Raw genomic sequence first — 23,915 nt, forward strand, 5'->3', positions numbered from 1 at the left:
CGGGCCCCGCCACCGCCGCCCGCGGGGCTCCTCGGCGCAGCCGCCGGGGCCGGGGGAGCATGAGCCCCGGGACCCGCCGGGGGACGGCCCGGGCCCGGCCCGGGATCTAGACAGCCGTGGGGGAGGGGAGCCGCCCTCGCGCGGCGCCGCTGCAGGACCGCGGCGCTCGACGCCGCCGTGCCGGCCGCGGGTCGCCGCTGTTTCCCCCTCGCATTGTGCTTCAGTGAAGTGGAGTAAGATGTCTACTAGGACCCCGCTGCCGACGGTGAATGAACGAGACACTGAGAACGTAAGTGGCCTGGGCGTTCGCGGGCCGCCCCGGGCGGAGCGCGACAGCAGCCTCGCCGTCGGCCGCGGCGCCGGGCGCTCTGGGAGCGGAGGGCAGGCCGGAGGCAGCGGGCGGAGCGTTTCCTGGGGAGGGCAGCCGTCCGGCCGCGCGTGCGGGGCCGCGCGGCGTCCTGTTTGTGACTCGAGCCGGGCCGCGGCGGTTCCGTCGGCGTCTGGGGAGGCTGGGGTGCCGCGTCGTGCGGGTGGCCGGAGCTCCGCGGTGTTTAGTGCTTCTTGCACCCAGACTCTCGCTCCGAGTTGGGCAGACAGCTCTGGAGAGCCGGTCGGGTTAGAAACGTGTCCGCGGTGCCTGTTGAAGGTAACTCATGGGGTCAAGCGGACCGTCCGCTGTGCCTCCTTGTTTGAGACGACCGTCGCTAAGACCAGGTGCCCGCCGAGGAGTCCCGGCGGCCCCGTGGACGGCGCTGCAGAGCCGTTCGGGAGAGGGGTGCTCAGAGCGCGCGCGGACTGCGGGGAGGGCGGCTCCGTTTCCGCACGAATCTGTCTGGAAGGGGTTGGTAAGCCTTTTGGGAGGAAGAGGCGAGCTAAGGCTGCCCTGCCGCTCGCGGCCTGGCTGAGGGACGCCGCTCTCGGCTCCGCGGGGGAGAGTGGCTGAGGGGGGCTCTCAGGCCCCTGCGGCGCTCACGTCCTGGGATTCTGTATGAGGAGCCTTTGGTTTTGTTCCTGGAACCCTTTCAGAAAGGCCAGGAGGAGCATTTTTAGGGAATGACAACTTGTAGGAATTCCGTTGGAGAAGTGTTGACTGTCCGAGTGCCTTCTGAACCCTTCTCTGGCGCTGGGTTCAGAACCTCCGATCTAGCTGAGTTATCTTCGGTAAAACATCTAGGAAGTAACTCGTAAACAAGCTTCGCTGGCCTTTCCTTGTAAGTGTTGTGAGGTAGTTCCTGGCAAGAAAATGCTGTCACCTAGGAAGAGCCTCCTCACTCTGCCTGTTTTCCTGCTTTCAGTAACGTCCTGAGACAGTGTGGCCTAGTGGTATCAAATACCTTCATTTTAGTCTTCAAAATGCCACTTCTTTGCTGGATACCTATTAGGTGATGTAATCTGTTTATGTAAACCTTGGTCTAAAGCATGCCTCTAGTAACTTAATGTATAGTATTTAATGGTCTTTAACCTGGTCAGTAAGTAGTACGCGGCTGTACGTTCCTTTACCTGAGATGGATTAGAAAATTACACAAAGAGTGAGTAATAGAAATTGTAGACTAGGTGAGTCAGTGAACTCACTTTCTTGTAGACCTTTTGAAGAACCTATTTCTGACCTCATCATTTTCCTGTTCTTTGACTGCCCTGTAGAGTGGAGCAAGTAAAAAAGTGAATTGATTAGCTTTGATCATTGACTTTCATTCAGAGAAGCAAAATCTTACATTGAACCAGAGCAGGAGCTCTATACTTCCTCAATAAACTCAAGCCAAAAACAATCAAAACAGATTTGTAATAATGAAGGATTTACACCAATGGGTCTTTACCGTGTTCTGTGGAGAATTTGTTGAATTATGTTGTAATTTTTTTGTTTCATTAGAAATTACTAGCTTTAGTCTTTAAAAACAACGTAGGGTATAGAGTGTGCCTTTATTTTCATGAAATGTATTTAAAATGGCATGTTTGACAGCCTTAAAGTCAGAGGTTTCCAGCACTTAATTGCATTAACTCACCATGCTCTGTTCCATTTTTAACTCTGGTATTGGCATGTTCTGGAAGTAGTTGCATGTCTTTTGCAGTGTGATGCTCTTGTATCAGTGTTATACGTCTGGCATATACCATGTTATTTACCTATCATTACTAAACTAGGTTATTAGACTTCCTGCTGATTGAATGGTGAGGGTACAAGAATGATTGAGAGCTCTGAGTCTCTTGAGCAACTCTTTTGTTAAAGTCAGGTTTATTGAGAGAGAACATTGACTCTTGAAGTGTACAGTTTGATGCGTTTTGATACCATCACAGTCAAGGTGTAGACATTTCCATTCCCCAAAAAGGTCCCTTGTGGCCCCTTTCCCAGTTAGTCTTCTCTCCCTTCCCCCAGCCCCTGGCAACCACTGATTTGTTATCTGTCCCTATGGTTTTACCTTTTCTAGAATGTTGTATAAATGGAGAGTGTATAATCTTGTGTCTGGCACCTTTCATTTAGCGTCATACTTTTGAGATTTATTCGTGGTTGTGTGCATATCAGTAGTTCATTCCTTTTTATTGCTGAGTAGTAAGTAGTTCATTAGGTATACCAGAGATTTTTAAAAAAAGTTTTATTGAGGTCATAATAGTTTATAACATTGTGAAATTTCAGTTGTACATTGTTATTTGTCACTCACCATATAAATGTACCCCTTTACCCCTTATGGCCACTCCCCCCAACCCCTTCCCCTTTGGTAACCACCAATCCCTTCTCTTTGTCCATTTACTAGTTTATCTTCCACATATGAGTGAAATCATATGGTGTTTTTGTCTTTCTCTGTCTGGCTTATTTCGCTTAACATAATACCCTCAAGGTCCACCCATGTTGTTGCGAATGGAATGATTTTGTCCTTTTTTATAGCTGAGTAGTGGTCCATGGTGTATGTGTGTATGCACGTACATATATATATCTCTCTCACATCTTCTTTATCCAGTCATCAGTCACTGGGCACTTGGGTTGCTTCCACTTCTTGGCTATTGTGAATAATGCTGCAATGGACATAGGGGTGCATTAGTCTCTTTGAATTGTTGATTTCAAGTTTTTTGGATAAATACCCAGTGGTGGGATGGCTGGGTCATATGATATTTCAATTTTTAATTTTTTGAGACATCTCTATACTGTTTTCCATAGTGGCTGCACCAGTTTGCATTTGCACCAGCAGTGTGTGAGGGTTCCCTTTTCTCCACACCCTCTCCAACACTTGTTATTTCTCATCCTGTTAAGTATAGCCATTCTGACGAGTGTGAAGTGATATTTCATTGTACTTTTGATTTGTATTTCCCTGAGATTAGTGATGTCGAACATCTTATGTGTGCCTATTGGCCATCTGCATATCTTCTTTAGAAAAATGTTCACATCCTCTGCCCGTTGTTTTGATCAGGTTGCTTATTTTTTGTTGTTGTTGAGTTGTATGAGTTCTTTATGTGTTTTGGAGATTAACCCCTTGTAAGATATACGATTTGCAAATATTTTCTTCTAGTTGGTGGGTTGTCTTTTTCGTTTTGTCCTGGTTTCCTTTGCCTTGCAGAAGCTCTTTACTCTGATGAAGTCCCACTTGTTTATTTTTTCTTTTATTTCCCTTGCCGGAGTAGACATGGTATTCAAAAAGATCTTCTAACACCAATGTCAAAGAGTATACTGCCTGTATTTTCTTTTGGGAGTTCTATGGTTTCAAGTCTTACCTTCAAGCCTTTGATCCATTTTGAGTTAATTTTTGCTTATGGTGGAAGATAATGGTCTCTTTTTGTTCTTTTGCATGTGGCTGTCCAGTTTTCCAAACACCATTTATTGAAGAGCTTTCCTTTCTCCATTGTATGTTCTTGGCTCCTTTGTCGAAAAATAGCTGTCCGTGCATGTGTGGTTTTATTTCTGGGCTTTCAATTCTGTTCCATTGATCTGTGCGCCTGTTTTTGTACCAGTACCATGCTGTTTTGATCACTAGGCTTGTACTATATTTTGAAGTCAGAGATTGTGATGCCTCCAGTTTTGCTCATTTTTCTGAGGATTGCTTTAGCTATTCTGGGTCTTTGGTTACCCCATATGAATTTTAGGATTCTTTGTTCTGTTTCTGTGAAGAATGTCATTGGGATTCTGATTGGGATTGCATTGAATCTGTAGATTGCTTTAGGTAGTATGGACATTTTAACTATGTTTATTCTTCCAATCCATGTGCATGGAATATCTTTCCATTTCTTTATGTCATCATCGGTTTCTTTCAATAACTTTTTATAGTTTTCATTGTATAGGTCTTTCACCTCCTTGATTAAATTTATTCCTAGATATTTTATTCCTTCTGTTGCCATTGTAAATGGCATTGTATTCTTGAATTCTCTATTAGCTCGTTATTAGAGTATAGAAATTCAGCTGACTTGTAAATTGATTCTGTACTCTGCAACTTTGCTGTAGTTGTTGATTATTTCTAGTAGTTTTACCACAGTTTTTTTAGTCCATTCACCAGTTGATGGACATTTTGGCTATTATGACTAGAACATCTTTGTCTTTCTATTTTGTAAAAAGACTTTCTGTTTTGCTTACCCTAGGAATCTTATTTAAATTATTTATTTTATGTTTAAATTATATATACCTGTGATAAGAATGTTGCTTGTAGATCAAGAATAATAAAAGGCAGATAATTTGCAACAAGAATATTATCTTCATCCTAGTACACTACTCTATTTTCATGTGTTTGATTTCCAAATATGAATTTCCACCTTTTGCTGATGAGTCTGATATACTGTTATCAAGTCATTTTATAACTCAAAAGGACTAGTCAGACAGTCTGACCTAATAAGGATAAGAGAGGTGACAGAAGCTGCTTTTGACCACTCACTATTTAGTAGCAAAGCCTCTGCTAGGCCCCAGATCTCCAGTTCAGTCCCCTCTGCTTTTTTGTACCAGCCTGTTTCTCAAAAGCTTATGTACTAATTATTCAACTAGGGAGATAAGGTTGTACCAATACACAGAGTATATTTAACAAAATATTTTTTAAAATCTTATTTTATAGAAAATTTCAAACAAATAATTAGAATTCAATAAGTATTTATCAATGGTTCTCCACCAGGGACAATTTTGCCCCCAGGGGGACATTTTACAACGTCCAGAGACATTTTTGGTTGTCACAGCTGAAGAGGATTGCTACTGACTGGGAATGCTGCTGAACGTTTTACAGTACACAAGACAGCACCCCCCTTCTCCCAACAAAGAACTTTCTGGTCCAAAATGTCAGTAGTGCCAGGGTTGAGGAACCCGGGTATATAGATAGCCACCAGGTACTCCACAGCTAAATGGCCAGTCCTGTTTCATTTGTTGTCTCCCCAAGAAGCAAATTCAGTATGTTGTATCATTTCATCTCTAAAGCTCTTGGAAGAGATAAAGCTTCTTTTAATTTTTTTGGTTTCTGTGAGGAAGATTGGCCCTGAGCTATCCTCTGTTGCCAGTCTTCCTCCTTTTGCTTGAGAAAGAGTGTTGCTGAGCTAACATCTGTGCCACTCTTCCTCTGTTTTATGTGGGAGCAGTGCTACGTCTGCACCCAGGATCTGAACCTGGGAACCCCGGGCTGCTGAAGCAGAGCATGCAAACTTAACCACTGTGCCACTGGGCTGGCCCTGAGATAAAGCTGCTTTTAAAAAAAACATGTAATCATAATCCCTTTATCATAAGTTCTTAAATATCCAGTCAGTGTTCAAATTTCCTCTGTTGTCTACTTTTTTAGCACTCTGTTGAAGGGTCCATATATTACAGTTGGCTAATATGTGAAATAAGATGCTTTTTAATGGCAACAAAAAAGTTTGCATTCTAGTTTATTTTCTACGGTTGACTTGTGTAGAGCCATTGACAAATCCTGTTTATATACTCGTAAAGTTAGAAATGTATTTTTCACTTAAATTTCAAACCATATGACACATTGTAAGCCTGGCTTATTTGCCAAAGTACCAGAGGCCCCAGGGCTTTGCCATTTATTTAATAGCTCCTGGTGTGTATGCACCATGTACTTACTTATTATTAGTTAATGCAGACAGTCATCAGAATTTCTTATCTCTCTGAAATAAACTGATGGTGTATTGTTTAGCTAACTATTGATTATGTAAGACTATTATTAACCTCTTCAAATTTGAGTGCCTACTCTGTGTATGACACTGTACTTAGGTGCCATAGAGGATATACCTAGGAACCATATCACTCCTGCTCTTTAGGACTTCGCAGTGCCTGTAGAACAAAGTACGCTGAACTCTGTGAAACCGTTTGTAAACTCTCAAACTGAAGCAAACACAAGAATCACCTGGAAGGCTTATCAAAGTGCTGATTGCTGGGCCCCACCTGCAAACCTTGATTATATCATTGGGGCGCTAGGGTTTGCAGTTCTAACAAGTTCCCAGGTGATACTGATGCTGCAGGTTCAGGGACCACACTTTAAGAATTGCTGCCTTAGAGTGGATACCAGGGGAAAGGTGGGGTGGGGGGTAGGCACAAAGGGTGAAGTGGTGCACCTACAACATGACTGACAAACATTAATGTACAATTGAAATTTCACAAGATTGTAACCTATCAATAACTCAATTAAAAAAAAAAGAATTGCTGCCTTAGTATTCAGTGAAGGCTTACCAAATAAACTATATTTCTTTAGATTGTATTGTGACTATAGAAGAGAGATTTCCAGCAGATTCAATAATTTTCAGGTTTCATGAGTTGTTTTTTTTTTGAGGAAGATCAGCCCTAAGCTAACATCTGCCGCCAATCCTCCTCTTTTTGCTGAGGAAGACTGACCCTGAGCTAACATCCGTGCCCATCTTCCTCTACTTTATATGTGGGACGCCTACCACAGCATGGCTTGCCAAGCGGTGCCATGTCCGCACCCAGGATCTGAACCAGCGAATCCCGGGCCGCTGAAGTGGAACATGCGCACTTAACACTGTGCCACCGGGCTGGCCCACTATGAGTTTTTAAAATTGGTTCTTTCTAAGAAAGTGTGGTTATGGAGAATAAGAATAAAAATAGTTACCATTTGTTGATCATTTACTATATATCAACAGTAGTAAGTACTTTATATAACATTTTATTTAAAATATGTAGTATAATTTCATTTAATCTGCATTTTAACTTCCAAGCACAGCTGTTTATTGAATCAAGCTGTTTGGGCCTTTAAAAAAAAGTTGAGGGGCTGGCCTGGTGGCATAGTGGTTGAGTTTGCATGCTCCACTTTGGCAGCCTGGGGTTTGTGGGTTCATATTCCGGGCACAAACCTATACATGGCTCATCAAGTTGTGCTGTGGCAGCATCCCACATATAAAATAGAGGAAGATTGTCAACAGATGTTAGCTCAGGGCCAATCGTTGTCACCACAAAAAAAGTTGATCTCTGAAGAATTAATATTTTTTTATTGGGTCAAAGTGTTTGGGAAAAGATCTTAGAGACTTCAACTTGAGGGTGATTCTTGTTTTTTCTGTATGTAAATTAGGTGAAGGTAGAAATTTGCCGTGAGTAGAAAATTGGTCATTTTGATTATTTATGTAGCACATGATTATTTACATTGTAATAACTTTTAGGAAACTTATACATAGCTTAATGTAGATTAGTAGTACTTGTTATCTTTAACTTCAAAGAAGATTGTTCTAGATTCTAAGATATAGACAAATTTTTATCCCTGGAATTTGTTCCCAAGCTGGAATAAGAGTCAGGGAATGTGACCCCTTCTTATCACCACTGGGAGGATTAAGGCAGAAATTCGCTTGTTTTGCATTCTTGTTTTGTTTTGTTTTTTGCTGAGGGAGATTCGCCCTGAGCTAACGTTTGTTGTCAATCTTCCTCTTTTTGCTTAAGGAAGATTTGCCCTGAGCTAACATCTGTGCCCATATTTGTCTATTTTGTATGTGAGTTGCTGCCACAACGTGGCCGCTGATGAGTGGTGTAGATCCACTCCTGGGAACCAAACCCAGGCAGCCCAAGCAGAGCGTGCCAAACTTAACCACTAGGCCACAGTGCTGGCCCCCTTTACATCCATTTTAAACTTTCAAATTAAACCTGAAGGAGAAAACAAATCTCTTCCCTGGGAATCTCCCAGCTTTAAAGTTGTCTTACACAAGAATTTAAAGAATGTGCTTGGAGTTGATTTGCAAGTAGTAATAAGGGGTTTGTGCTGACCCACGTGCACCTGCCTGTACAGTAATTGAAAGGGTGGAAGTTGGCACTGGAAGAAGAGAACTTTTCTTGGGGAGTCCACCTTCTTCTTCAAGCTAGAGTTCCTTAGCACTGCGCTCTAACCACCTGAGCTGCTGAGCCATGGTTAGTCTTATAGTAATGTTATGGGGACTAGATAAGGCATTGTTTTGTGGGTTACATGTTTTGTGGGTGTTCAAAGTTGAAGCTTGAACCAAGTAGATAGAAGGTGTTTCGTTTGTGTTTCTTGCTAATAGTTAGGCTGTTGCTTTTGAGGGGAGTTTAAATATTGTGGGATTTGTGTTACGGACATTTTACCTGAAAATCTGTATTGGTAGAATTTAATATGAAATTTGAATAAGCTGAACCCAAAGGTTTTTATTGCAGAATTTTATATAACACTATTCTTTATGTAGTTAGTACATTTATGATTTCATTGACTACAATAGCAGATTCTAGGATGAGAATCCTGGAGAGGAGTAGATTAGAATAACTTCCTAACTCAGCCTTTTGCCCTTAGACTTATTCTTTATCCAGAAGAATAATTTAAACTGGGGCAAGCAGCTTTTGTTGTTGAAGGCATTTGAAGTGTTCTTGATAGCATTCTGTTCACATACTATCTCCTTGTCTTCCTTCCCTTGCCTCGCCCTCCCTATCCTAGGCCTGCCTTGGTATCCATAGGCATCTATTAGCTTTACTAGTAGAATAGACTAAAGGAGCGTATGTCTTCTCTTTTTTTTTTTTTGAGGAAGATTAGCCCTGAGCTAACATCTGCCACCAATCCTCCTCTTTTTGCTGAGGAAGACTGGCCCTGAGCTAACATCCGTGCTCATCTTCCTCTACTTTATATGTGGGATGCCTCCCACAGCATGGCTTGCCAGCCTCTAAGAAATCTTTTTTAAAAAAAAGTTTTCTTTTTTGGTGTATGCATGTCTAGAGTATATTCTCATTTGTATCTTCTGGTTGTGTAATGACTTATATTCTATGGCTCTTTTATATATGGACAAAATTTTTAAGAACTAATACATAATATATAAAATGGAGTGCATTCCCCATTCATTTTTCTTACTGCTTTTTTCTTTTCGTTTTTTTTTCTTTTCTTTTCTTTTTTTTTGCTGAGGAAGACTGGCCCTGAACTAACATCTGTGCCCATCTTCCTCTACTTTATATGTGGAATGCCCACCACAGCATGGCTTGACAAGCACTGCATAAGTTCGTACCCAGGATCTGAACCTGTGAACCCTCGGCCACCGAAGTGGAACGTGCGAACTTAACCACTGCACCACCAGGCCAGCCCCCCTTATTGCTTCTTACGTTAGTGTTGATATGGCCCCTCTAACAGTTAGTAGTACTTTGGCTGAAAATCATAAAAACCTAACATGACAACTTAACTAAATAGAGGTTTGTTTTTCTCACAAAAGAAATCTAGGCAGCTTCTAGCTTTGGTTCAGCAGTTGAGTAATATTGGAGCTGGTGGTTTTTAAAAATATTTTTTTGTCTTGGGCCATCCCCGTCGCATAGTGGTTAGGTTTGCTCAGTCTGCTTCAGCAGCTCAGGATCTGCAAGTTCGGATCCTGGGCGCAGACCTATGTACCACTCATCAAGCCATGCTGAGATGGCATCCTACATACAAAATAGAGGAAGATTGGCATAAATGTTAGCTCAGGGCCAGTCTGCCTCACACACACACACACACACACATTTTTTGTCTTTTTTCTCATATTTGAGACCTTATGGCTGTAGGAGATCTCATACAGCTCCAGCTGCTATGGTTGCATTCAAGGCAAGAGAAAGGAGGAGGGGGCTGTACTAGTGTATCTGTCTCCTTTTATGAGAAACACAAGGTTCTCCCAGAACCCTCCAGTAGACTTTCACTAATGAGAACTGGCCGGAACTAATCCACATGCTACCTCTCGCTGCAGGGAAGTTGGAGAAAACAGGAATTTAGCTGACAATGTTGCCTCCCCAAACACACACGTAGGTTCTCTGGAAATGAAGAAAGGAGGATTGGATATTGAGTAGCTAACTACAGTATTTACTCCATTCTCTAATACTATGTAGCAACTTAAACGTTTTACATTAAAGAGAGGGTTTAGTTTGAAAATGAATGCTTTATGAATTTGTTAATAATCCTTCTTTGGCTTGATTCTGCGTTATTTTCAGTATCAGTGTACATATTCTAGTTTTCATGGTGGATGAATTGGTATCAGCTCAATTCCATGGGAGGGAGAAGGATCACCACTCCTTTAAATTGTTTTGTGTGTGTGAGGAAGATTGGCCCTGAGCCAACATCTGTTGCCAGTCTTCCTCTTTGTGCTTGAGGAAGATTGTCGCTGATCTGACATCCATGCCAATCTCCCTCTATTTTTTGTGGCATTCTTCCACAGCGTGGCTTGATGAACAGTGCTAGGTGCGTCCCCCAGATCCAAACCTGTGAACCTTGGGCCACCAAAGGAGAGCATACTAACTTAACCACTATGCCACTGGGCCGACTCCAGGACTCCTTTAAAATTTAAGAATTAAGTTCAACAGCTTTGAGTACCTGTTAAGTGCTTAGTGCTGCCACAAAATGTTGTAGATTGGCTACTGAAGAATTATATAACTTTTTTTTTGTCCTCAGGTTGTTTATTGGCTCCTTAGGGAGAAGAAAATTCCATGCATGAAATAATTGGCTAACAGTACAAGAATTAAAAATTTTTGTTAAAATGTTTAGTATTGAGGGGCCAGCCCCATGGCCAAGTGGTTAAGTTCATGCACTCTCCTTCGGTGGCCCAGGGTTTCACCAGTTTGGATCCTGGGTGAGGATCCAGCACCAATTAGCAGGCCATGCTAAGGCGGCATCCCACATGCCACAACTAGAAGGACCTACCAGCAAAATATACAACTGTGTACCTGGGGCGCTTTGGGGAGAATAAGAAAATATTTTTAAAAAAATGTTATTGACATTGAGTGCTACGATATAAGAATAAGAAACTTTTTCCTCTTTAGGGCCAATGATGAATGCATGGAAAAATAAAATGAAGGCCAAGGAGAAGCTGAAGTCAATTTAATTTGCTTCTGTTTTGAGAGAATTTTTTTAATTTAAACACATTAGACTTTTAAACTTAAGCACTTTATGTCAGGAAACATCAAACTAAATATGCTGAATTTAACCCTATTGGAATTTAACAAACGTCAGATATTTCAGTCTGTTGTGTGAGTTTATAATCTAATGGTGAAATACAGGTTTCTTTCTGCTTTGTGTTATGATTGTTTATTTGCATGAGTGTGTATTAGGTTAGGCTGCATTATGTTGTGGTAATACAAATGACCAAAATCTTAGTGGTTTTACACAGTAAAAAATCCTTGTTCACACAAATTTTGCCTGAGGGCTCATTGGCTCTATGAAGAGTGAGCTCCATGTCCAGGCCAATTTGATCCTGTGGCCCTCCATCTTTGGAGAGTGCTCAGGCTTCAGGAGAGCAGAAGACAGGGCTGGAGTCCAGCACTGGCAGTTAAATACTTTAGCGTGGGAATGACATGTCACTTTCACTTGCATCTCATTGGCCAAACGTAGGCACGTCGCTAGAGGGAAGTGTGTTTCTTTGCAGTCAGATTAATCCTCCACTAACTCAGAAGCAAAAGAGCCCATGTGGGGGATAGTAATATGGTCTACAACAAAGTAGCATAGTAGAGATAGGTACATACAAAGTATCTCAGGAGCCCAAAGGAAAAGAAATTAATTCTGATAGAAAACAGGGAGAGTCATGGAAGGGCTTCATAAAGATGGTGAGAAATGATCCAAACATAAAGGAATGAGTAGGGTTTTAGGTTTGAAGAGAAGAAAGAGCACTCAAACTGAGGGAACAGGATCACACTAGAGAATAGTGGAGAGGAGGAAAGGATTAGATCGGAGAGGGCCTTGAATTCATTTAACATTCATTCAACAATAATGTATTGCACAGCTACTATGTACCAGGCACTGTTCTAAGTTCTCAGAATATCTGATAATGAACAAAACAGACAAAAATCCCCTTGTCCTCTTGAAAGTTACATGCTAATGGATGTAGTACTAAAGAGTTAGTCTTTTATTATAAGTAGATTGGGGAGTAAGCAAAGGTATAAACTTGGCGTAAGATATGAATCTTAAGATTCTTGCACCATTTCTATTTTACATGCAGTAAAAGACAGTTGATTTGCACAGAAGTTAATACTTTGTCTATTTAACTGTGCCTCCCTCTAGAAAACCTAATACATGAAAAGCTGAATTTATAAACCATGTAAATTAGAAAAATGTATGTTTACATTCCAAAAGCTTAACAAAAATTTTGGATAGTAGTATAATTTTTTTTTTTTTTTTTTTGAGCAAGATTAGCCCTGAGCTAACTGCTGCCAATCCTCCTCTTTTCATTGAGGAAGACTGGCCCTGAGCTAACATCCATGCCCATCTTCCTCTACTTTTTTATATGTGGGATGCCTACCACAGCGTGGCGTGCCAAGCGGTGCTGTGTCTGCACCCGGGATTGGAACCGGCGAGCCCCAGGCCACTGAAGCAGAACGTGTGCACTTAACCGCTGCACCACCAGGCCAGCCCCTGGATAGCAGTATAATTTTAATGACTATGTTTTCATTGTGTAAATAGTAAAACCACTTGACACATACCTCATGGAGATGGGGACTTTGTCTTATGCACTGTTGTTTTTCCAACACCCAAAACAGTGTCTGGCACATATTTATATAAAGTTTGTTATATATTATCACTTGGCAAATATTTGAATGAATGAAAGAAGAAATTCAGAAGATAGAAAAGAGTAATTTCTCGTACTTTAACCACCTGAACACTACAGTGGTTAGTATTTTGATATTTTTTATTTAATCATTTTAATATTTATTAAGGACCTGTTATGGGCCAACTACTGTTTTAAGATCTAAAGAATAATAAATTACTGTCCCTGTTTTCATGAAACTTAAATCTAGTTTGGAAATAAATATATAACAAATATGGTTACCAAAATTCTTATAAAACCATACTCCAGCTGATCTACAAAATTTGCGTTACAACAGCATGTCTTGTGTACAACAAAGTGTACCTGTTTTGTTTAGTGTCATAACTTAGTTGTTTTAATCTTTTCTTTGATCAGCAAGTCCTCATTTATGAAGAGGCTATTTTTCCAAAGTTCTGATTTGGAAATTAGAATCCTTTTTGTTATAGGAACAGTGTTACAAATGGCTTAGTTTCATAACTAGTCCTGTTTTACCTAAAATATACATTTACAGTAAATCATACAAATTGTTTTCAGTGCAGTTTTACATGATAACTGAATAGAACAGAGGAGAACTTAATACCAAAATCTGGTACATGAAGGAGAAGTATTTGTTTAGAGGAATATGAGAAAGTAGATGGAGATTAACATGGAAATTCTGGAAAGGACAGGACTTCAGAAGTTGATGGCACAAATTAAGCTTCACTTTAAAATACTTGTTTTTCCTTCTTCTTGATATGAGTGCATTACAAAATACTTCTTATGTTTATCAGCTAGAATGAGGCTTGTGTGGACTGATAGATATAGAGAGAGGATGGGAAAGAAGGGACATTTTCCTGGACAAAAAGTTAGAAAAGAGAAAAGAATGAAGGAGGTTGAAAGTGTCTGTGTGAGGCTGTTTTGAAAGTGAGAAGCCTTCCTGGAGCAGGAGTTCACAGCCATGAGAAACAGGCAGTGGGGCATAGCGTCCTTTGAGCATGTCTGGGGAAAGAGGAACACTGGGCAACTGGGTGCTTGTACATACAGAATAGCACACAGCAGGCGTTTGTAACTCCCGTACCTTTGTGTTTAATACCGTTAGAGCCGCATATGATTTGTTTTACCTTTATGGAGCACGTTGAGTACTTTATTCATCTTTTCAACAAATATTTATCAAGGGCCACACAGTCTGGCTGTTTCTTTAAACACATTGTTTTGAATTACTGTTAGCAGCGTACTGTTGAAATAAATTGAGAATCCAGATCCTCTTTGGATTTCTCATTAATGATGTGGCTATGAATAAAGCACAGAGTATCCTGTGGTGAATGGTGATATCAGCTGTTCTGCCTGCTTCACAAGGTGTAGTAAGAATCCTACGTGCCGGTGTGTTTAATAGCATATGGAAAAGTTAAGTTCTTTATGACTGTAAGGCAGTCCTGTTACTCCTATTTTATATTACAGCCACATATAGAAAATATCTCGTTTCTTTCTGAACACCCGGGTGAATGTCAACAATTGATATTTTTCTTCTAAGTGTTGTCTTGTTTTCCTCATAAATTTATTTCATGTGGGCAAATCCCTTTAAAGTACTAGCTGCATTAGGATTAAAATTAAAGGTGTAATGTTTTGTTTCTTCAATTAGAGGCTCTTAAAACTTGGCAAGTACTATGTGTTCTCTCATTTCCTTATCTTTGTTGTATGTTGTATTGTAGCACACGTCACATGGAGATGGGCGGCAAGAAGTTACCTCTCGCACTGGACGCTCTGGAGCTCGGTGTAGAAACTCTATAGCTTCCTGTGCAGATGAACAACCTCACATCGGAAACTACAGACTGTTGAAAACAATCGGCAAGGGGAATTTTGCAAAAGTGAAATTGGCAAGACACATCCTTACAGGCAGAGAGGTAAAATACAAATTATGCTTAACTTCTGTTATGATGCTTGCTCTGTTTAGTTCCACGTGAGAGAGAAGAGAGTGTCTATATTTGCGCTTCTTTCTAAGCTAAACTTTTTTTTTTCAGAACAAGAAACATATATTAATTATCTAGGAGTTTTTTTGCTTTCCCATTTCCTTAAATTAGTTGTAAATATTATGAGTGTTTGAATAATCTTTTTCCTTTAAAAATAGTGGTCTTTTTCAGCAGTAAACATCTGCCACCACAGTAAAAAGTGTTTTGAACATCAAGTGTAAGCTCTTGGTACTTGAAAATCAGTAGTGTTATCTGTTTTTAAAGATTTATGCTCAAGAAGGTTCTTCATCTCCCCAAATACTTTTCTCATGGCTTATATTTGATGGATTATCATGCATGAAGGCGCATGCTTTTCTAACTTGTGTGATATTGGCTTTCTGCTCAACCACATTCTCTATTTATCAGAAATACTTCCATTAAAACTACTGAGTTAACTCCTTCTTCACATTATGCTTGTGTAGCACAGAACCTGTTTTGCTTCTTTGACATGGTTTCTTGCATTTAGATCTTTCTACCTGTTGTTCCTCTGCCTGAAATACACTTCACCCTTTTGTGTAGGGATCACTTCTGGGAAGTAATCATTGACAGACTCTTTCCCCAGGCATGGTACTCATGTTAAAAATCCTGCTACTTCCCTTAGATAGCTTGTTGTACGTTATATTGGTATTGCTTATTTGCCTGTCTTCCCCCTCTAGTCTGTAGGGTAGAAGTCAGTACTTAACACAATGTTTGGCACATATTAGGTACTTAATATTGTTGAGTGAATGTAATGATACTTTTGAAGGAAGCTTTTTAAAGAAATGCTTTCTCTGTACTGGAGCCTCCTGATATGTGTGCCAAGACAGTGTTACGAATGTGCCATGGTGCAGATGCCTGCCACCCACCATACCCAGGGCTGCTGGAGCAGGACCCTGGGCCTGTTATTCTGTCAGCAAGCAGCCTGTGTTTGCTGCAGTGTGCCCTAAAAATATTCTCATTTTCTCTATGTGCTGGGACCTGAAGAAGGTTGGGGAGCACTTGTCTATGCTAATTGGAGTCTTTTTATTTATTTATTTATTTATCTATTTATTTATTTTATTGAGGTCATATTGGTTTATAACGTGTAATTTCAGGTATACATTATCATATCAGTTTCTCTATAAACTCCGTTGTGCACACCGCCACTAGTGTAGTTTTCATCTGTCACCATACACATGTGCCCTTTTTACCCCTTTTGCCCACCTTCCACCTCCTTCCCCTCTGGCAACCACTAATCTGTTCTCTTTGTCCATGTGTTAGTTTTATCTTCCATCATATGAGTGAAGTCATATGGTGTTTTTCTTTCTTTGTCTGGCTTATTTCACTTAACATAAAACCCTCAAGGTCCATCCATGTTGTTGCAAATGGGACGATTTTGTCCTTTTTATGGCTGAGTAGTATTCTGTTGTATGTCTATACCACATCTTCTTTATCCGTTCATCAGTTGATGGGCACTTGGGTTGCTTCCACATCTTGGCTATTGTGAGTAATGCTGCAGTGAACAAAAGGGTGCATAGATCTCTTAGTATTGTTGATTTTTGTGTTCTTTGGATAAATACCCAGTAGTGGGATAGCTGGGTCGTATGGTATTTCTATTTTTAGTTTTTTGAGACACCTCCATACTGTTTTCTCTAGTGGCTGCACCAGTTTGCATTCCCACCAGCAGTTTATGAAGGTTCCCTATTTTCAACATCCTCTCCAACACTTATTATTTCTCGTCCTGTTAATTATAGCCATTCTGATGGTTGTGAGGTGATATCTCATTGTAGTTTTGATTTGTATTTCCCTAATAATTAGTGACATTGAACATCTTTTCATGTGCCTGTTGGCCCTCTGTGTACCTTTGGAAAAATATCTGTTCATATCCTTTGCCCATTTTTTGATCCGGTTGTTTGTCTTTTTGTTGTGGAGTTGTATGACTTCCTTATATGTTTTGGAGATTAACCCATTGTCAGATATATGGTGTGCAAATATTTTCTCCCAGTTGGTAGGTTGTCTTTTTGTTTTGTTCCTGGTTTCCTTTGCCTTGCAGAAGCTCTTTAGTCTGATGTAGTCCCATTTTTTATTTTTTCTTTTCTTTCCCTTGCCTAAGTAGACATGGTATTCGAAAAGATGTTGCTAAGACTAATGTCAAAGAGTGTTCTGCCTATATTTTCTTCTAGGAGTTTTATAGTTTCAGGTCTTACAGTCAGGTCTTTAATCCATTTTGAGCTAATTTTTGTGTGTGGTGTAACATAATGGTCTACGTTCATTCTTTTGCATGTGGCTATCCAGTTTTCCAAACACCATTTATCGAAGAGACTTTTCCTTTCTCCATTGTATGTTCTTGGCTCCTTTGTTAAAAATTAGCTGTCCGTACATGTGTGGTTTTACTTCTGGGCTTTCAGTTCTCTTCTGTTGATCTGTGTGTCTGTTTTTGTACCAGTACCATGCTGGGTTTTTTTGTTGTTTGTTTTTTTTATTTAGGAAGATTAGCCCTGAGCTAACTACTGGAAATCCTCCTCTTTTTGCTGAGGAATACTGGCCCTGAGCTAGCATCCATGCCCATCTTCCTCTGCTTTATACGTGCGATGCCTACCACAGCATGGCTTTTGCCAAGCAGTGCCATGTCCGTACCCAGGATCCAAACTGGCGAACCTCGGGCCACCGAGAAGCTGAACGTATGAACTTAACTGCTGCGCCAGCAGGCGGACCCCCCCATGCTGTTTTGATTACTGTAGCTTTGTAGTATATTTTGAAGTCAGAGGTTGTGATGCCTCTAGCTTTGTTCTTTTTTCTCAGGATTGCTTTCGCTATTTGGGGTCCTTTGTTATTCCCCGTAAATTGTAGGATTCTCTGTTCTATTTCCATGAAGAATGTCATTGGGATTCTGATAGGGACTGTATTCAATCTGTAGATTGCTTTAGGTAATATGGACGTTTCAACTATGTTTATTCTTCCAGTTCATGATCATGGAGTACCTTTCCATTTCTTTATATCTTCTATTACTTTCAGTAATGTCTGATAGTTTTCAGTGTATACATCTTTTACCTCCTTGGTTAATTTTATTCCTAGATAATTTTACTCTTTTTCTTGCCATTGTAAATAAATGGGATTGTATTCTTAACTTCTCTTTCTGCTAGTTCATTATTAGTATAGAAATGCAACTGATTTTTGTAAGTTGATTTTGTACCCTGCCACTTTGCTGTAGTTGTTGGTAATTTCTAGTAGCTTTCTGGTGCATTCTTTAGACTTTTCTACGTATAGATTCATCTTGTCCACAAACAGCAAGATTTTCACTTCTTTCTTTCCTATTTGGATACCTTCTATTTCTTTTTCTTGCCTAACTGCTCTGGCCAAAACCTCTAGTAGTATGTTGAATAAGAGTGGTGAGAGTGGGCACCCTTGTCTTGTTCCTGTTCTCAGAGGGAGGGCTTTCAGTTTTTCAGTGTTAAGTACGATGTTGGCTGTGGGTTTGTCATATATGGCCTTTATTATCTTGAAATACTTTCCTTCTGTACCCATTTTATTGAGAGTTTTTGTCATAAATGGGTGCTGGGTCTTGTCAAATGCTTTCTCTGCATCTATTGAGATGATTGTGTGATTTTTATTCTTCATTTTGTTAATGTGGGGTATCACATTGATTGATACACACACATTGAACTATCCTTGCGTCCGTAGTATAAATCCCACTTGATCGTGGTGTATGATACTTTTAATGTATTGCTATATTTCGTTTGCCAATAGTTTGTTAAGATTTTTGCATCTGTGTTCATCAGTGATATTGGCCTGTAATTTTCCTTCTTTGTCTTATCCTTGACTAGTTTTGGTATCAGGGTACTGTTGACCTCATAGAATGAGTTAGGAAGCATTCCATTGTCTTCAATGTTTTGAAATAGCTTGGGAAGGATAAGTAATAAATCTTATTTGAATGTTTGGTAGAATTCTCCAGAGAAGCCATCTGGTCCTGGACTTTTGTTTTTGGGGGGAGGTTTTGATTACTGTTTCAATCTCTTTACTTGTAATTGGTCTATTCAGATTCTCTATTTCTTCTTGGTTCAGTTTTGGGAGGTTGTATGACTCTAAGAACATATCCATTTCTTCTAGGTTATCCAATTTGTCGGCATGTAGTTTTTCATAGTATTCTCCTATAATCCTTTGTTTTTGTTTTTTTGTGGTATCATTATAGTTTCTCCTCTTTCCTTTCTAATTTTATTTATTTGAGCCTTCTCTTTTTTTTTTTAGTGAGTCTGGCTAAGGATTTGTCAATTTTGTTTATCTTCTCAAAGAAGCAGCTCTTAGTTTCATTGATGCTTTCTATAGTTTTTTTAATCTCTATTTCATTTCTTTCTGCTCTGATTTTTATTATTTTCCTCCTTCTGCTGACTTTGGACTTTGTTTTTCTTTTTCTAGTTCTGTTAGCTGTAGCTTAGGATTACTCATTTGAGATTTTACTTCTTTGTTGAGGTAGGCCTGTATTGCTATAAATTTTCCTCTTAGAACCACTTTTGCTGTGTCCCTTAAGAATTGGTTATGTTGATGTGCCACACTAGAAGGCCCTACAACTAAAAAAAATACACAACTGTGTGCTCAGGAGATTTGGGGAGGAAAAAAAAAAGAAGAATTGGTATGTTGTGTTTTCGTTTTCATTTGTCTCCAGGTATTTTTTTATTTCTCCTTTGACTTCTTCATTAATCCAGTGCTTGTTCAGCAGCATGTTGTTTAGTCTCACATATTGTGACTTTCTCAGCAATTTTCTTGTACTTGATTTCTAGTTTCATAGCACTGTAGTTGGAAAAGATACTTGATATGATTTCAGTCATCTTAAATTTTTTGAGGCTTGCTTTGTTTCCCAACATAAGATCTGTCTTTGAAAATGTTCCGTGTGTACTTGAGAAGAATGTATATTCTCCTGTTTTTGGATAAAATGTTCTATATGTATATATTAAGTCCATTTGGTCTAGTATTTCATTTAAGGCCACTGTTTCCTTGTTGACTTTCTGTCTAGATGATTTATCCATTGATGTAAGTGGGGTGTTGTGGCCCCCTACTATTATTGCATTGCTGTCAGTTTTCCCTTTAGGTCTGTTTGTAGTTGGTTTACATACTTGGGTGCTCCTGTGTTAGGTGCATATATATTCATAAGTGTTATGTCCTTCTGGTGGGCTGTCCTTTTATCATTATATACTGCCCCTCTTTGTCTCTCATAGTCTTTTTTATCTTCAAGTCTGATTTGTCTCATTTGCTGTCTTTTGCTTGCCATTTGTTTGGAGTATCATCTTCCATCCCTTCACTGTGTCTTTTGCTTGCCATTTGTTTGGGGTATCATCTTCCATCCCTTCACTGTGTCTTTTGCTTGCTATTTGTTTGGGGTATCATCTTCCATCCCTTCACTGTGAGCCTATGTTTGTCTTTAGAGCTGAGATGTGTTTCCTGGAGGCAGCATATTGTTGGGTCTTGTTTTTTAATCCAACCAGCCACTCTGTGTCTTTTGATTGGAAAATTCAATCCATTTACATTTAGAGTGATTATTGATGTATAAAGGCTTAATAATGCCATTTTATCTCTTGTTTTCTGGTTATTTTATATTTCTGTTGTTTCTTTTCTCTTGTATTTCTGACTGCCACTTCAGTTTGGTGGTTTTCTCTTTATGATTTGTGGCTGTGCTTTGATTTTTTGTTTAGTGGTTGCCATGAGGTTTGTATAAATTATCTCATAGATGAGATAGTCAATTTTCTGATAGCCTCTTATCTCCAATAGCTTATCAGTTTCCATCCTTTTCCTCTTCCCCTTCTGAGTTTGTGTTGTCACACAGTGTTGTTGTCTGCCTTGTGAGTTTGTGACTAAATTTAAGTGTTTATAGTTATTTTTGATGCTTTCCTTCCCTTTGTCTTTTATCTTATAATTAAGTATTTACTAACCTATTCTGATACAAAGCTGCAATTTTATGATTCTGTCTATTTATCTCGTTGCTCAAGGTTTTGTAAACCTTTGGGTTTTAGTTTCAGATGGGAGGGCTCCTTTCAACATTTCTTGTAAGGCTGGCCTAGTGGTGATGAACTCCCTCAACTTTTGTTTATCTGAGACAGCCTTTATTTCTCCATTGTATCTGAAGGATAGTTTCATTGGATAGAGGAGTATTTGCTGAACAGTTTTTGTCTTTCAGTATTTTTGATGTATCATTCCATTCTGTCTTAGACTGTAAGGTTTTTGCTGAGAAATCTGCTGATAGGGGTTCCTTTTGTAGGTTATTTTCTTCTGCCTTGGCTGCCTTTTATATTTTTTCTTTGTCATTGACTTCTACCAGTTTTAACAGTATATGCCTTGGAGAGGTCTTTTTGCATTGATGTAATTAGGTGTTCTCTTGGCTTTATGTACTTCTAAGTCAAGTTCTTTCCCCAGGTTTGGGAAGTTCTCAGCTATTAGTTCTTTAAACACTCTCTGCTCCTTTGTCCCTCTGGAATACCTATAATCCTTATGTTGCTTTTCCTAATTGAGTCAGATATTTCTCAAAGAATTTCTTCATTTTTAAAAAAATCTTAGTTTTCTTTCCTCCTCCACCTGAAGCATTTCTATATTTCTATCCTCTAAATCACTGATTCTGTCCTCTATAACGTCAGCTCTGTTTTTTATGGATTCTAGCTTAATTTTATTTCATTTTGTTTTTCATATCCAGAATTTTTCTGGGTGTTTTGTTTTGTTTTGTTTAGATTTTCAGTGTCTTTGGCGAAGTGTTCCTTGTGCTTGTTAATTTTATTCCTGAGCTTATTGAACTCTCTAAATTTTCTTGTATCTTGTTGAGTTTCTTTATGATAACTGTTTTGGATTCTCCTCTCCGTCTTTGGATTGTAAATTTCTGTGAGTTCAGGATTGGCTTCTGGAGACTTGTGTTCCTTCTGCTCTGAATGTTAATGTAGTTTTTCATGGTGTTTGATGAAATGCTGGTGCATTTGTGGTAGTATCAGGTTATCAGGTTGCAGATTCAACCTGCCACTGCTGGCGGGGGCAGGAGCTTTTGTTTTCTGATCCTGCCCTGTCTGCTGCAAGTTTTGCCAGTAGGGCTTCCCTGCATTTGCATGCTGACTGCAGCCATTTGGCAGGTCATGCACGCATGCACATGTGGGGCCTCTGTGCTCCACCAACAGGTCACTCTGGTGTGGGACCGTTGCACTTCACAGGGGATTGGTCAAGCTGGTGTGCTAGGTAGGAGGGGTTGGGAGCTTTCTTTTGCTCATGGTTGGCTCGTCTGAGCTGCTGCTTTTGGTGGGAGCTCCTTCGCAGGGGCTGAGCTGTAACATGGTGGGCACTCCCACAGGCTACAACTCTGAAAACATGCATGGGGGGCCTGGCTGCCAACACTGTGTGAACATCTGCAACCTGTATTGCTGCTGCCAGAGAGGGGAAGGGGTCCACTCACCTAGTTCCGCTGCCTCCTGGGGATCCAATCCACTCACCTTCAGATGCACAGTTGTGTGGATCTCTCAGACATCCTTTTGTGCTGTGTGGGGAATGCTGCATAGGGAATGTTGTGCTGTTCTGCTGGTTACTGAATGTCCATTCAATTGTAGCTTAGAGGGGAGAGACAAAGTGAACAACTCACTCCACCATGATGCTGACTTATTCTCTGCTAACTGGAGTCTTAAGTAAAGACTCTAAGTAAAGCTTTGTTTCTTCACATACCATCTCAATTTTAGCGACAAATCTCTGGTTAAGACTCAGTTGTTGACTTGCCTGGACTGCTTTTGGAATCAGTAAAGAGCACAAGTAGGTGGAGCTTTCCTCAATGTCCTTGATCACAGCTTGTTGAAATAAGGAATAAAACCTCTGAGTTAGTTCCCACCAGGCTCAGGTGGTTACTCAGCCAGTTTCCTTACATGGGCAGAGAATGGTGGGTTAGAAGAGGAGTGGGACAGACAGAGCCCCTCCCATTTTACTTAACATACATGGCTGAAATCTAGCCTATGGTGTTTATATCTAGTGGTTCTCTCTCCGGAAATGCTTGAATCTCACTAGATAGTGGCTAAATTTAAATTGTTTGTTTTTTTTAAACTGAACAAAACCATTTTTTCTTTTTTTCTGTTGTATTACCCAGAATCATATAAAATATAAACATAGGAATTCATTATGTAGAATGTAAAAGTTCCTTGAAATTTCTCTCCTCCAAGAGGATTATTTTCAGCAGTTTGGTGTAGAGTCCCACAGTTTTTTATGTAGACATTAACTTTTTGATTATTTTAACAAAAAAGGACTCGTTGGACGTAAGGGTAATTTTTTTTAGCAACATGCTTGACCTGGTCTGGATGTTAGTGCTCATAGGTCTGACACGTTCTGTTTAATGGGACGTCATCTTCCACTGTGTGCTGGTGTCCTAGCCTATCCCCTGTCAGTGGGCATTGGGTGGTTTCTAATTTCTTTGCTGTTAGAAACATTTGCAGTGGGTATTCATTTTTTTTCTTTTTTTTTTTTTTAAGATTTTATTTTTCCTTTTTCTCCCCAAAGCTCCCTGGTACCTATGTTTTTAGCTGTGGGTCCTTCTAGTTGTGGTGTGTGGGATGCCGCCTCAGCGTGGCTTGATGAGCAGTGCCATGTCTGCACCCAGGATCTGAACTGGCAAAACCCTGGGCCGCCGAAGCAGCGTGCACAAACTTAGCCACTCAGCCACGGGGCTGGCCCCTCAGTGAACGTTCTTTAACATCACTCTCTGTGCTCTTGTTGAGAGTGTTTCTGTAGGATAAATTCCTAGAAGTGGAAGTCCTGGGTCAAAGGGGATGAATATTTGACATTGTAATAGATACTGCTAAATTGGTTTTGAGAAAACGTCATACTGCTTTATTATCCTTCCAAAATTAATGAGTGTCCATTTTTCTACACCCTTGCTAAGACTGTGTAGATAATTTTTGTCTGATGGACAAAAAAATGGTATCAAAAACTTGCTTTTTCTTGATAACTGCTTAGATTAATGGTATTTTCATATAGTTTAGTCATATTTTCTTTTTGAAACATTTCCTGGTTATATCTGTTATCCATTTGTCTTTTCTTTTCTCTTTTAAATCTTAGTGA

At 39.9% G+C, this 23,915-nt stretch overlaps 1 protein-coding gene across 6 annotated transcripts in view; it reads left to right on the forward strand.

Moving 5' to 3' along the window:
* The first annotated feature begins 6 nt into the window (after positions 1–6).
* The window catches only part of MARK3 (microtubule affinity regulating kinase 3), a 103,219-nt gene continuing 79,310 nt past the window's right edge, over positions 7–23,915 (forward strand). For all 6 annotated transcript variants that reach the window (XM_046647344.1, XM_046647346.1, XM_046647345.1 and 3 more), the window contains exons 1-2: positions 7–289; positions 14,601–14,792. In XM_046647344.1, the coding sequence (XP_046503300.1) occupies positions 239–289; positions 14,601–14,792 (243 nt within the window). In that variant the 5' untranslated portion in view covers positions 7–238. The remainder of the gene's footprint in view (positions 290–14,600; positions 14,793–23,915) is intronic.

This window comes from Equus quagga, chromosome 20 (assembly GCF_021613505.1).
Source record: "Equus quagga isolate Etosha38 chromosome 20, UCLA_HA_Equagga_1.0, whole genome shotgun sequence".
In the NCBI taxonomy this organism is placed as follows: domain Eukaryota; kingdom Metazoa; phylum Chordata; class Mammalia; order Perissodactyla; family Equidae; genus Equus; species Equus quagga.